Source organism: Puma concolor, chromosome E1 (genome assembly GCF_028749965.1).
Source record: "Puma concolor isolate L17-30 chromosome E1, mPumCon1.1.hap2, whole genome shotgun sequence".
In the NCBI taxonomy this organism is placed as follows: domain Eukaryota; kingdom Metazoa; phylum Chordata; class Mammalia; order Carnivora; family Felidae; genus Puma; species Puma concolor.
This window is the reverse complement of record NC_141680.1, coordinates 14,693,571-14,708,351: the sequence shown is the minus strand read 5'-3', so window position 1 is coordinate 14,708,351 and position 14,781 is coordinate 14,693,571. Positions and strand designations below refer to the sequence as shown.

The window sequence follows — 14,781 nt, the reverse complement described above, 5'->3', positions numbered from 1 at the left end:
CTCTCTTTCTCTCTTGAAAATAAAATAAAAAATTGGAGCACCTACGTGGCCCTGTTGGTTAAGCATCTGACTTGGGCTCAGGTCATGATCTCACGGTTTGTGAGTTCAAGCCCCACATGTGGCTGTCTGTTGTCAGCACCGAGCCAGCTTTGGATCCTCTGTCCCACTCTCTCTCTGCCCTTCCCACACTCACATGTACTCTCGCTCTCAAAAAAAGAAAAAATAAAAAAATAAAATTAATGCATAGTCCTTATAAATTTGTAAATAGAAAAATACAAACACAATAATAAAAACCATCATACTGGGGCGCTTGAGTGGTTCAGTTGGTTAAGTGTCGACTCTTGATTTTGGCTCAGGTCATGACCTCATGGTTCATGAGCTTGAACTCCGCCTCGGGCACTGTGCTAGTGATGTGGAGCCTGCTTGAGATTCTCTCTCTCCCTCTCTCTCCCGCCCCCCACTCCCTGCACTCAATAAATAAACATTAAAAAAACCCCATCATACTCCCAGAGATAATCAATTAATCTTTATTTCCCGCCCACTATGAACATTTTCTTTTACTATTTTGTTACGGACAATGTCAAGCACATACAAAGTAAATAGAATAGTACCCCCAGCAGTTATCAACATTTTGCCCTCTTCTTGGTCATTGAGACCTCTCTATATTTTTGCTGTTCTCTCTGTATTTTACCACTCTATTATTATTGCTGTTACTATTTTTTTTAATATTTATTTTTGAGAGAGAGTGAGAGCATGTGCGTGCTCGTGGACACAGGGGGAAAAGCAAAGACAGAGGGAGACAGAGAATCCCAAGCAGACTCCATCCATGCTGCCAGTGCAGAGCCCAACACGGGGCTCAACCCCACAAACCATGCGATCATGACCTGAGCTGAAATGGAGTCAGACCCTTAACCGACTGAGCCACCCAGGCGCCCCTATTGCTGTTACTATTAATTTCAGTTTTTGGGGGGTAAAATTTACACATGTTGAAATGCACAAATTTCAATTATGCATTTCGGACAAATGGATTCCACCACCCTATCCTGATATAGAACATTTCTGTCTCCAGAAAATCTCTTACCCCCAGAGGCAACTACTGTCCTAATTTTGGCACCTTAGATTGTTTGAGAGCTTCATATAAATGGAATCATACATTTTTTTTGGTATCTAGCTTTTTTAACTCAGCATGATGTTTTAGAAATTCATCCATGTTGTTGTATGTATTGGTATTCTGTTCCTTTTTATTACTAAGTGGTATTCCATGGTGTGAATATTTCACAGTTTGTAGATGGACTGTCCATTTTGAAGTTTATGTCTTTATCTTTTAAAAAAAACTTTTAATGCTTTTTTTAAAAATTTATTTTTTGAAGGAGAGAGAGAGAGACAGAGCATGAGCGGGGGAGGTGCAGAGAGACAGGGAGACACAGAATTTGAAGCAGGCTCCAGGCTCTATGCTGTCAGCACAGAGCCTGACACGGGGCTCGGACCCACGGACCGTGAGATCATGATCTGAGCCGAAGTCAGACGCTCAACCGACTGAGCCACCCAGGTGCCCCTAAAAAAAACTTTTAAAAGTTTATTCATTTATTTTGAGAGAGACAGAGACAACACAAGTTGGGGAGGGGCAGCGAGAGAGGGAGAGAGAGAGAATCCCAAGCAGGCTCTGTGCTGCCAGCACAGAGCCGAACTCGGGACTCAGACTCCCGAAACCGTGAGATCATGACCTGAGCTGAAACCAAGAGTCGGACGCTTAACTGACTGAGCCACCCAGGCACACCAGTGTTTATTTATTTTTGAGAGAGAGAATGAGAGAGAGAGAAAGGGAGGGAGGCAGGTAGAGAGAGAGGGAGACAGAGAATCTGAAGCAGGCTCTGTGCCGCCAGCCTGACATGGGGCTGGAACCCACGAACTGTGAGATCATGACCTGAGTGGAAGTCAGATGCTCAACCGATTGAGTCACCCAGGCACCCTGAAGTTTATGTATTTACTTCTAAGTAATCTCTACACCCAAGGTAGGGCTCGAACTCACAACCCAGAGATCAAGAGTCGCATGCTCTTCAGATTGAGCCAGCCAGGCACCCCGGACTGTCCATTTTGAATAAAGCTACTATGAACATTTTCATACAGGTCTTTGTGAGAACTATGTACGCTCTTTAATTCTTGCAGGAACCCTAAGAGGGTGGCACTGTTGTTATTCCCATTTTATAGATGACAGAACTGAGGCTCAGGTTAAATTTCTGGCCCACGGCCACACAGATCATAAAAGGTGTAGATTTTTCTGACTACGAGGACTTTGAGTTTTTATTCCTGCACTGTGGTATCTTTGTGCCACAGCTGTTTGGGGTCATTAATTATAGGGACAGATGAGCCCTCACCTTAGTGGGCTGTTCAAAACTGAGTTTTAGCACAATACAGTGGTTACTATTGATAATAATGGCTCTGAGTCACCAAGAAAAGGTTATATTAAACCTGTTTTTTTTTTTTAATTTTTTTTTTTTTTTTTTTTTCAACGTTTTTTTTATATTTATTTTTGGGACAGAGAGAGACAGCGCATGAATGGGGGAGGGGCAGAGAGAGAGGGAGACACAGAATCGGAAACAGGCTCCAGGCTCTGAGCCATCAGCCCAGAGCCCGACGCGGGGCTCGAACTCGCGGACCGCGAGATCGTGACCTGGCTGAAGCCGGACGCTTAACCGACTGCGCCACCCAGGCGCCCCTAAACCTGTTTTTAAAAAGGACAAAAGTCTTAAGACTTTTAGAGAAATTTCCGGTCAAGGTTATTACAATAAAAGCAAACCAGCAAACAACAAGTTTTGCTACTCAAAGCTATAGTTGTCTGGAAGTCTCAGTTAGGTGTAATACGTCATTTCCCAAGGAAGCCAGAGACAGAAGGCGTGACTGGGTATATAAAATAGTATATAAATAATACATGTATAAGAAACCACTCTGTTCTTTGTGGATTCAAACAGAATAGGTTTTTGGAGCGTCTGCCGGTTCTTGCTTGGAAAGATGTTGCTAAGCAGTGTTGCTAATATTATGGAAGGACAGCTTTCCTCCTTCTTTTCCACTCAGCCCCAGAAAACCCTAGAGCGGAAGTGGCTTCAGTGGTGGCCACAGCTGGGGAGGCTTGGTAATCGGTGAGGTGGGGACCAGGGGACCCCGGGTGTGAGAGGAGTGTGCCGCAGGCTACCCACTCCTCGGCCTGGTCCGCTCCTGATTCTCTGGAGTGACCCTTGGGCAGCCTCCATGAAAAATTTGCTTCTTCATGTTCATCAGAAGTATCACACACAGAAGAATCCTTTGAATGTTTCTACTGTGGGAAAAATTACCGTCATGCCACTTCGGTTCATGGGTTCAAATTCCATAAATGAACCCAAAAGAAGTATTTTAAATACCGTTGGTAACCCAAAGAATAAAGAACTTTCCTCATCCTTCTACCTGCCTTTTACCCCCCTTTCTGTAACCCCTGAACAGAAAAATCAGCAAAGGTCTGATTGACATCACGCGTGGCAGGCTCTAGGCACCAAATGATGTGCAGCCTGAGGGCTGGATCCCCGCCACTGAGTGGGATCTGTGGGTTTCCTCAGGCATGGTTTCCTTTCCCCGAAGCTCGGAAATGCCACACAAGTCACCAAGATCCGTTTCCAAAATCTGAGCCAGTTTCTAGGCAGATCCTCTGTTTTGTATGAAATGTGTGGCTCCAGGAAAGTGTGGCTGCGCCAGGGCTCCCACGGCTGGTCTTTGAGGCCTCCCTGCCTGGCCAGAGGATTGCCTGTTGCTGTCACTGAAGGACCCTGTAGGGGTGACATGGGCCCTTTTAAGGGGCTGCTAGTGGGCTCTGAGAAGGGATGTGAGTAGTTGGGAGGAGAGTGTGTGTTAGGTGTTGGCCAAGACCCCTATTGCATCTCTTTTCCAAGTAGAAATGGCTTCCACACCTCAAATGACCTTCCCAGTCTTTCCCTCCTCCCCTTCCTCTCTCTTTCCCTCTGTCGCTTTCCCTCTTGCCCCCCACCCCCCCCAAATCCCCTTTCCTCTTCTGTTTTTGTCCTGTGGTGGTATCCCAGAGACGCAACTGTAACAAGGCCCAGCAGGGGGCGCTGGTGTACCTGCTAAGGATGAATGGCATCCCTTTGCCTGAAGAGCACAGGTGTGAGTGCTCTCTCTGCAGAAGTGAGACTTGAGAGGGGCTTCGGAGCGATGTCTCCAAGCTGCTGTATATATGGGTGCGCCCCAAAGGCATAAGAGAGTGGGGGTGCTGGCCTGTCCTGAGCAGGTCTAAGGTTGTGTGATCCGTAGGGAGGAAGGGGACGCTGTCCCCTGCAGAAGGGGAGGGGCAAGTCATCTGAAACAAGTCTGGTTTTCATGAAAGGCCCCACCCTGCTGGCTCCAAAGCCGCCTATCTGCTCCCGGTTCTAGCCAAGAAAGGTTGCAGTCATTTTGCAGAGCCCTGGAGGCACCAGAGCCGGAGGTGGAGTGTGGCACTGGCTGATCAGCGGGGCTGATTCCCAGGTTCACACGGATGTGTCTCCTGGAGCGGGTTCCCAGGCACAGAAGGCCCTTTTCTTCAGGACCAAGCATGCGTGTCTGTCTGTCTCACCCCACTGGCCCCTTAGGAACGGGCTGTGCAGCTGTCTGCCCTCTGTTCATGATTAACTTCTCTGTCGTGTCCTCCCCCTACTCCCACCCAGGCCTCCTCAGCCTTTGGGTTTCCCCAGATTGGGGCAGAGACCCAGGTTGGCAGCTGCCTGGCACTTTGTTCCCAGGGGCTGCAGGCTTGGGGGTGAGGTGGGGGTGGGCTGGAACAGACCTTTGAGGTCCTGTGAGCTGGGACACTGCTGGGAATAAACTGCTGAGTGGTGGAGATCGGGGAGGCTCCTTCTGTGCCCTGACTTCCAGGGCTGCGATCTGGGTGTCCATCCTCCTCTGCTCACCCCAGAGTGCCCCAAGGATGTGGCCTTAGAAGACCTCTGAGTCACTAATGTGAAGATTGTTTCCTTTCGATTCTCTTTGAAACTTTGTGATTTCTTCAAGGACCACGTCTTTGTTCGGAGCAAGCATGTGGCCAACACCTGACACTTGCCTATTTTTCTCTTTTAACGAAGGTGCTTCAAGCTCAGAGCCTTTGTCAGGCAATGGTATTGAGCTAGAATTTAATAAGTTTGTATTTATTTTCATGGCATGAATGACAAGTGATAATAGATTTTCATTTAGGGTGGTAATGTTTTCTTTTAAAATTGATCAGGTAAAAAAGCGAGTTGATCTAATTAAAGCAAAATAATAACTAAATAGCAGGGTATATGTATGCTATTGAGTCAAAAAAATTGTGAAGGTGGTATGTGAATGGCCTAATCTGTGGTTTCATGTGTGTTAGCCCTGTTTGTTTTGGGCAAGGATGGTCTTCTATTTCTCACCTACCCTAGTCTCTCTGTACAAAGTATTTAATGAATGTTGGTGGAATGGGGAAGTCTAGCATAAATGGCCACTGCATTGTCTGCCATGGATGGGTTTCCGTATGCTTTGCTGTTTTGGTGTGGGGTATGGGCCGAAGGAAGGGCTCCCTCGCCCTCGGGGAACTTCTGCCTCTAGGGCCTCAGAAATCAGATCAAGGTTTGGTCTTTTAGGGACAACCTTGCGTTTTCAGCCACGTCGGGGCTGGAAACATTGTGGTTGCAGAGGACCTGAGAATGCCTGGAACCCTAGAACAAGAGGGACAACTTGGTGCAAAGATTTTTTTTGCCTTCATCGCATCCCAGTGGCCCTGTTGCCCACTGATGCACTTGACCTGAAATAGCTCCCAGGCAGTGGCGGATGGGCTGGAGCCACCCACACTCACCTGCCTGGGAAGGGGTCAGGCCTTGCACTGAGATGCAGCTTTCTTCTGTGTGTGGGTGGATAGAGCACACACCCTATGCTGGGCTGGACCTATGGCTGGTGCCCCCAGCGCCCGCAGTGCCCTCTAGCTGAAATAGTCCATCAGCTAACGTGTCAGCTTGGTGTTCTGCCAGAGCCGAAGCCCTGAGCTGCGTGTGCTTGTGCTCTGCCCTCTTCCCCACTGAGGACACTCATCTCCCCATTCTTCCAGACTGATTCTCAGGTCCCCTCTGGTGTTCTCCTAGCAGCAGGCCTAGCTTCGGTCCCAGGGGTGGGGCCTGGGTCACTCACTCTCTGGCTATAAATAGATGTCCAGGGCTATCTCTGTGATGCCCCACCAGCCAGGCAGGCCCAGGAGGGCCGAGGCCATCGCTAATGGATGCTTCATAAATAAAACAGGCACATTTTGGCATCACCCTGGTGCTTCTTCCTGTCCACTCCAACTCCGATGCCAGCAAGATACTGTGCCCACTGGAGAGGCAGAGTTGAGGCCTCACGCCCAGGAATTCATTTGTAGCCCTGTCTCTCTCCAGCCAAGTCCCCTTCCCTGCCTGATTCTCTGTGCTTGCGTGAACACCAGACTATATTAAAAATAAAAACAAAACAACAAAACCCGCAACAAGGCAACTTGCCTCAGGGACCTTTCTGGCCCCAACAGGGCTGTGTCCCAAGAAGGACTAATGGCTTATTTTAATTCCCTCCAGCCCTCTGCCCGAAGTGAGAAGGGGCTAGGCTTCCAGGCAGTGCTTGGAAGTGAGTGAGTGGGGCTTTGGAGCCGCTCCGGCCTGCCCATATAAGGGACTCGGCCATGGCCCTTTCCCTGCGGCTGGCCAGTGACCTTCTGTCTTTCGGTTCGGAAGCGAAGATGAAGCTTGCATGGGGTGTGCAGGAGACAGGGAAGAACTGTCGCGGGGTGTGCGGGGGGGGGCCAGGTGCTGGTGGGGTGTGGGCGCCCCTGGCAACCTGGGAGGCGAGGCAGAGTGTAGCGGCTTTGACATTGATCATTGACCCCGTTTTGTGTCAAACTTCCAGGGCCGGGGAAACAAAGGTTAACCGAGGGACAGACCCCAGCCCAGGTAGGCGCCGATGCTGGATAGACCCCTCCAGCCTCCCGCGACAGTCCTTTCCCGGACTTGGGGAAAGGCAGGAGGTAGCATCCCGCTGGGTCAGACCGCCCGGGGGCCTCTCTCAGGCCGGGAGGGCGGGCACGGGGTGCGGGATGCCCTCTCTAACCGGTCCTGGGCCGCGGGAGGCCCGCGGCGGTCCCCGCGTACGGAGGCGGTTTCGAACGGACTGAGGACGCGCGTTTGGTCTCGGTGCATGTTTTTTCTCCCTGTGTTTTAAAGACAGTGACAGCATTGGAGAAGTATCCCGGCGGGCCGGGCTGGGAGAGCGCGTCAGCCGCCTTTGCCTGGGGAGGGAGCCCGGGGCCCCGCCAGCGGGGGCGGGGACGGGGGAGCGCAGAGGAGGGGACGGAGAGGGAGCGGCGAGAGAAGGGCGGGGGGCCCGGCTGCCCGCCCGGAGGGGAGGGGAGGGGAGGGAGCCGGGGCGCGGAGCGGAGGGCGATCGCGGCGCCGAGCCCCCGGGGGCGCTGAGCGCGAGCGGGCCGCCTGAACCACCCGCAGCCCGGGCGCCCGGGCCGGGGCACGGGAGGCGGGACCGGGGCGGGGTCCCGGCGCGGGCGGCGCGTCGGAGCCGGAGCCGGAGCCCCGGAGCCGCCCGTCCGGGCCGCGCCCGGAGCGAGCCTTGGAAATGCCTGCGCTGGGGGAGCGGGTGCCGGCTGCCCGGCGGGCTCCGAGGAGACGCTGAAGGTCGCCGGGAAGTGAGCGCCCGGTCACCTGACCCCCGGGGCGCACCTAGGCGGGGCGGGGCCCATGAGAGGCGGGCGGCCGGGGGCCGGGGCGCGGGCGCAGGGGCTGGGAGCGGGCGGCGCGGAGCGCGCGGAGCCGGGCCGACGGGGGCGCGCGGCGGGCGGGCGAGGGCGCGGCCGGGCACCGCCGGCGGCCTCGCCATGTCCCAGCCTGCGGGGAGGATGCATTGCCGAAAGGCAGGGATCCGCGCCGCCGTGGTGCTCATCGGACTCCTGCACAAATCCAGAAAACAGAATAAAGAGAAAAGGTAAAGCCTGGCAGTGCCGCCTTCCCTTTCCTCCACTCTCATGCTAAATCCCCGTTTTCTTTGGGGTGGACTTTTACAAAAGGGCTTTTGGCCCTGAGTTGGTTGGGAAAAACCTCTGCTCCGTGCGCCGTCGGGGGAGCGACTCAGGAGCGTCGCCCTGGACACTGGCTGTTGGGGGAAAGCCCAAGCAGGACATTGGCTGGGTCGGAGGGCGTCTGGGAGGGCCCCTCGGGCTCCATCATCCACAGAGGGGCGCCCAGTATTTCGTCCCCATTCCCGGCATTGGGCGCCCTTCCGGAAGCCTGCAGTGAGTAGCACTGATCCGACCCGGGCGACAGCCCCTGGCTGAGCCCAAGTATCTCACCGCGCCATTTGGTTCTCTTGCAACTTGGCTGAGCCCACGAGGTGCCCGCCAGGCCAGGATCTGCTTGCCTTTTGCGCACAGTGCCGGCAGGCCAGGAGCAAGTTTGGAGGTTGCTTGACAGCCTCCTCCCCCCTTCTTTGGATTTTTCTCTTTGACTCTTCACCTTTCTTGAGTTTACTAATTGTTTGCTCCTGGATGTTGAAAATAGTTCTCTCGAGCTATTTCAGAGATATTCTGGATGACCTATGGGTTAAGAGGTGGCGTTTGGGGCAAAGGAGCTTCTGGGTCAGCTTCCTGGGCTCCAGTCCCTTGCTGCAGGCTTGATGCCCGCAAGACCTCAGGGAGGTGCTTACACAGTCTGGCACAGACTCCCTCCACTGTCCAAAGCTTCCCAGCAACTGGGGGTCATCAGAACTGACTGTCCATAGAAGTGTTGTGAGAATTTGGGGTGGCTCCCGTGGCTCTGCTGGATCTGGATTTGCAGAGGAGTTTGGAGGGGTTAGTGCTGTACTCTGCCGTTAGCCAAGGGGTGAGACAAGGGCAGTGGAGCCAGAGACACCTGGGTGGTGACGGGTGACCCTTGGGCTTGCCCAGAAGCCGGGTGTGCCTTGGGGTGGTGGTGGTGGGGGGGCAATGGATTGGAGCACTCCCAGGAGCTGGCATTGGTTGCCCCCGTGATGTGGTTGACTCCTGTCCCTCTTGCCCCCCTTCCTACGATTCAGTCTAATTGGATGTTTCCCACAGGATAAGGTAGCTCTCCAGTGAGATGACTTTAGGTGGGCAGGCATGAGATAACATTGAGTCACCTAGTGAGAAGGATCTTCCCTTTTCAGTTCTCTACTAATCCGTGTGATTTCTTTAAGGGGAAACTTTCAGGTTGGTGCTAGTCTGGCTTTAACACCTTTTTAACACTTGCTAATCTCTGTTTCATAACAAAGGGAAAGCAGACCTCTGGCTCTGGGCCTCTAAGTGGGGAACAGTGCCTGCCTACAATTTAGGTTGTTTCTGTGCTATTTATTTTTAGGCTTCGCTCCCAGTTATGGTCAGTGGTACTGATTTTCTTCTTTGTGGTGGTGATATAAGGCATCACTTTAAATTAAATGTGTTAAGTCATAAGAACGAGTCCGTTTAATAGAAACAGCTATAGTACAAAGGGTATAGAATGTGGCAGAAATCCTGCAAGCGATGTAGGGAATGGCTGGTGTCTGGGATAAACCTGTCTAGCAGAAAAAGCTACCAGTGGGACTCTGGAGCCCAGTGCTCTAGGTCTGGGCCCCATTTCCCCCTACTTTGGTTCTCTTCCATTCCCTGTCTTTCAGCATTTTATATGTAATGGGGGGATGAATAAGCCAGCCTTCTAAAGTCAGAGGGATGCAGGATGGCTGTTCTGAGACAAGGGAGTCTGTTTGGAGGAATGAGAAGGATGATGTGCTTGATAGACAGGCAGCTGCATCAGACCATCAGGCCAGTTCCCATTTCTGAGTATGGAGCATGTGGTAGGGTGGAAAAGTGACTGCACGGTCCCCGCTTATCCACTGACTGTGACGTGATAGTATAGATGTAATCTCCCTGAGCCTGTTTCTGTGTCCATGCAAAAGGCTTAAGTGAGATAATGTGGGTGAAGGTGCATCTCAAAGGTATGAAGTGCTCCATGAGGATGAAGGGCTTTGAGCAGAACCGTTCCCATTTGCTTCTCTCTGGGCTTGTGCTCCTGGAAACCAAGGTAAGATGTCTGGTGGTGACAGCCCCACCAGTAGTCAAGGCCATCCATGCATGGGCCCGGGGGGGCGGGGGGCAGCCAGGTGCAGTGAGGCACAGGGAAGGACTGGCCAGGGGTGAGGATGCCTTAGGCTCATGATATCTTGTCCTTGCTCTTGGATGCACTGTGCCCTTCCCTGCAATGCAGCAGACGTTGAGGCCCTCCCAGCCCTTGCCTTCGTCCTATTCTGCTGTTGCTTCTGTCATCCTGATTGCTTTGGCCACAGACTTAACTTACCCAAGGAGAGAGAGGGATTGATTTCGTGTTGGTGCTAAATGACCTTTGTTCCCCTTGCTGTAATCTGGAGTTTCTTTGTCTTTAAGCATCTGAAATCAGTGCAGTGCTCGCTATTGAACCTTGCTCTGTGGGCACCAGCCATGGGGGTGGGGGTGGGGGTGGGGTGGACAGGGGGTGCGCTGGAACAGGCTGCAGCTGCCAACCTTTTATGTGCTCCCCAGACTCCAGGCTGGGTGTTTAATTGCTGAGTCCCTGATTCCTCTCTGCTGTCATCTAAGACCCCTTCTTCATCCTTCCCAGAAGGCTTGATCCATCCATCCATCGATCTTCCTAGCACCTTTAATTGACAGACTCATGCAGATAACACTCCTGGCTGTTGGCCTTAAGGGGTAGAGTGGTCCTGTGTGGCCTTGCAGTGATGGCCCCATCGTCTTTGCCATCTTCCTGCCCTCTGCAGGCTACCTGGAAATGTATTGCATATTGGGGGCAGCAGGTGCACCAGGGAAGATGGTAATGACACAGGTATCCCAAATGGGCCCAGAACCAGGAGACTCCAGGTTACTCTTGGTAGGTCCCGAGAACTAAGTGGAAAGCCCAGCCTCAGTTTGCCTCCTGGAGAAGTGGCTGTGGTGTTCATCAACCTTGACTTGACAACTCTCTATGGGGGTTGTGGGATAACCTGGAGGTTCTGCCTTTCTGACCATCTTCCAGGGACTCCATCCCCTGGGATCCTGCAAAGGCAATGGTGTGTTTTCGAGGGGGACTGATTTGAGCATGGTTCCAACGAGGCACCTGAATGAAGCCTTTCTTGCAGATGGTGTTTTTGGAGATCACTGTAGTGGAGAGCACCTTTAAAGTGCTTTGATTTTCAGATCCTGCTTTCTTGTGGTTGTGGCAGATCAGGGTAAGGTCCAGAGCACTGCCTTGGTCATAGAAGTGGATGGGCGGGGGGAATGCTTTCCTCTGAGGGGGAAAACAGGTATCTCTGATGGGAAGGATTAAGGTAGAAAAATAGAATCAAAATATACATGTTCCAAATGGTATGGATAAAGTTGTGTGGACTTGGGAGTGATAATCTGAACTGGAGAGAGGTCAGTTAGCATAAATGAAAAGTCATCTACTTCTTAAATTTTTTTTTTCAACGTTTATTTATTTTTGGGACAGAGAGAGACAGAGCATGAATGGGGGAGGGGCAGAGAGAGAGGGAGACACAGAATCCGAAACAGGCTCCAGGCTCCGAGCCATCAGCCCAGAGCCCGACGCGGGGCTCGAACTCACGGACCGCGAGATCGTGACCTGGCTGAAGTCGGACGCTTAACCGACTGCGCCACCCAGGCGCCCCAAGGCATCTACTTCTGATGGGGGGGTAGTTATTTTGAGACAACTCCCACCATGGGGCTTGTGAGGAGGAAAACAGAATTCCCTCATTATTCAGCAGACCACTCATGGCAGGCTCTGGGAAGCATAACAGGGAATCTAATGAATTTGATCCCTCTGTTGTGGGGTGTAATGTCTAGTGGGTTATTCCTGCTTAGGTTAGTAGAGAAAAAGTTCTTCCCGAGCTTGCTTTGGTACCACATATACTAAGACTGGACCGATACAGAGAAGATTAGCATGGCCTCCGCACAAGAAGTTCATCCCTAGCTTTTTTTTGTTTGTTTGTTTTTTTTAACTTTTTATTGTGGGAATTTTCATGCATACACAAAAGTAGAGAGAAAAGTAATACGATACCCATTTTGAGCCATCATGAACTCATGGCCAATCTTGTTTCATTTATTTGCCCCCCCCCCAGTTCCCCACAAGATTATTTTGAAATAAATCCCATCATGGTATCATTTCGTTCTTAATTATTTCAGTATACATCTTAAAGATAAGAATTCTTGTAAGGAAATAGGGGTGCCTGGGTGGCTCAGTCGGTTGAGCATCTGACTTTGGCTCAGGTCATGATCTCGTGGTCTGTGAGTTCAAACCCCGTGTTGGTCTCTGTGCTGACAGCTAGGAGCCTGGAGCCTGCTTCAGATTCTTTGTCTCCCTCTCTCTCTCTCTGCCTCTCCCCTGCTCATGCTCTCTCTCTCTCAAAAATAAATAAACATTAAAAAAATTAAAAATTCTTGCAAGAAAACAAACACTACTATTGTTGTATTCCCTAAGTTAACAGTAATTTCTTAAAAAAAATTTTTTTTTAATGTTTATTTTTGAGAGAGAGAGGGCGTGCATGCAAGTGGGGAGGGGCAGAGAGAGAGGGAGACACAGAATCCGAAGCAGGCTCCAGGCTCTGAGCTGTCAGCATGGAGCCCTACGTGGGGCTTGAACCCATGCACTGGCCAGATCATGACCTGAGCTGAAGCTTAACCAACTGAGCCACCCAGATGCCCCATCCAACAGTGATTCCTTAGTATCATATTGAATTAGTGCTCAGATTCCCCTATTTGTCTCATAAAAGTTTTTCAAAATTTTTTTGAGTCAGGATTGAAAAAATCCAGTGTAATTGGTGATATATCACTTTATAAGTTTTCTCTTCCAACTTTTTTTTCTTTATAATTTCTTTTTCTGGGGGGGGGTTAAAATGTATTTATTTTTATTTTTGAGAGAGAGAGAGAGAGAGAGAGAGAGAGAGAGAGAGAGAGAAAGAGAGAAAGAGAAAGCAGAGAGAGAGGGAGACAGAGGATCTGAAGTGGGCTCCAAACAGTCAGTGCAGAGCCTGATGTGGGGCTCTTACTCTTGAACCATGAGATCATGACCTGAGCTGAAGTTGGACGCTTAACCAACTGAGCCACCCAGGCACCACATCTTTATAATTTCTTTATTGGAGAAACTTAATTATTTTGGGGAGTCAGGATTTTGTGGGTGGTATCTCCTGGTGTCATTTAACATGTTCTGCTGTTCCCTATGATACTGTAAGTCGATATTGAGTTTTAGAGGTTCTATCACATTTGTTTGTTTGTTTTTTGGGCAAGACCGCGCTTTGGAGTTTGTCTAATTGTCTGTTTTAGTGATGTTGGCAGCTGTTAATTGATTTTGTCCTTGGAGTTTGAAGGCTGGTGTGGAGGATACTGTGTCTGCCATGGGAGAGCGTGTGACAGACCCACGAGCTGGCTGGATTTGGGGTCTGAGCCTGTGGAGTGTGCAGGAGTCCTGGCCTTGGAGTCCCAAAGTCCCAGGGCTGGAAGGGGCACAGGCGGGAGCCGATCTGCTCCCTGGCCCCAGAACAGATGGCTGCTTGTTCTCTTCTCAGGAGGTGGCTGGGTCCTGCCCTTTGTGGAAGGGCCTGTTACTTGCCCTCTCTTGTCTGATGTTTGAATGCCACTTGGTTGGCTGTTATTGCTTTAAAGAACAAACATCTCCCTTTACCAGCTTCCCATTTTAAGACTCACTGAGTGTGTGAGAAGTTAGACTCGTAGAGTTAAGGGAGAGAATTTGAGGCAGAAATGAGGTTTTTTTTTTTTTTTTTTTTTTAATGTTTAATTTTGAGAGAGAGAGCAAGTGTGGGAGGGGCAGAGAGAGGGAGACAGAGAATCTGAAACAGGCTGTCAGTGCAAAGCCCAACATGGGGCTCAAACTCAGGAACGGTGAGATCATGACCTGAGTCGAATTTGGATGCTCAACTGTTTGAGCCATCCAGACGTCCCAAGGTTTTTAATTCCTTTGGAGCCACTGTTTTAATCTCCCATTTGGTGTCCCTGCTTCTTGTCCTCCTTATCCATTCTTATGGTGGCCAGAGTGGAGTTAAAACTTCAAGTAAAATCAAGTCTCTCCAAAGTAGAAATCTGTCCATAGGCTTCTCATTATAATTTAAATGAAGTCCAAACTCTGAAGCTGGGCCTGCATCCCCTGCCTGGTTCTCTGATCTCACTACCAGTTTCCCTCTCACTCACGGCGGTCACTGTATTTCTGCTGCAAAGGCCTTTCTGTTTCTGGAACATGCCATGCTTGTTCCTACCCCAGGCCCTTTACACATGCTGTTTATGGTGACTTAATTGAGTGGTGCTTCCTCATTGTTGGGTGTCAGCTCAAATGTCATCTCTCTTTTTTTTATATTTATTTTTGGGAGAGCACAAGTGGGGGAGGGGCAGAAAGAGGGGGACAGAGGATCCAAAGTGGGCTCTGTGCTGTCAGCAGCGAGCCCAATGTGGGGCTTGAACTCACGAACTGTGAGATCATGATCTGAGCCAAAGTTGGATGCTCAACTGACTGAGCCACCCAGGTGCCCCAAATGTCATCTCTTCTAAAAGGACTCCCCTGACCATCCAATCTAAGCAGCTTACTCCAGCCATTATTGCTTTACTCTGACTTATTGCCTCCATGGCACTTATCATTAACTGATATTATGTAATAAACAATTTATTGACTATTCCCACTCCTAGAATATGAGCTCTCTAACAGCAGGGACTTTGCCTTTTTCGCCCCGGGGCCCCCATTGCCCCAATAGGAG

General features: G+C 50.7%; 1 protein-coding gene and 1 non-coding gene across 8 annotated transcripts in view; both read left to right on the top strand.

Moving 5' to 3' along the window:
• RAP1GAP2 (RAP1 GTPase activating protein 2) overlaps window positions 1-14,781 on the top strand; it is a 227,885-nt gene that overhangs the window by 79,192 nt on the left and 133,912 nt on the right. Inside the window, exon 1 of one of the 7 annotated variants that reach the window (XM_086686314.1) lies at window positions 7,416-7,989. The exons of the other annotated variants lie outside the window; for them this stretch is intronic. Within the exon in view, the coding sequence (XP_086542440.1) occupies window positions 7,883-7,989 (107 nt within the window). The 5' untranslated portion in view covers window positions 7,416-7,882. Of the gene's footprint in view, window positions 1-7,415; window positions 7,990-14,781 lie in introns of those variants that run through there. 7 annotated transcript variants of the gene reach the window in all.
• LOC112855841 (U6 spliceosomal RNA) lies at window positions 11,909-12,015 on the top strand. Its single transcript, XR_003223055.2, has one exon. It is a non-coding gene; the product is annotated as a U6 spliceosomal RNA (small nuclear RNA).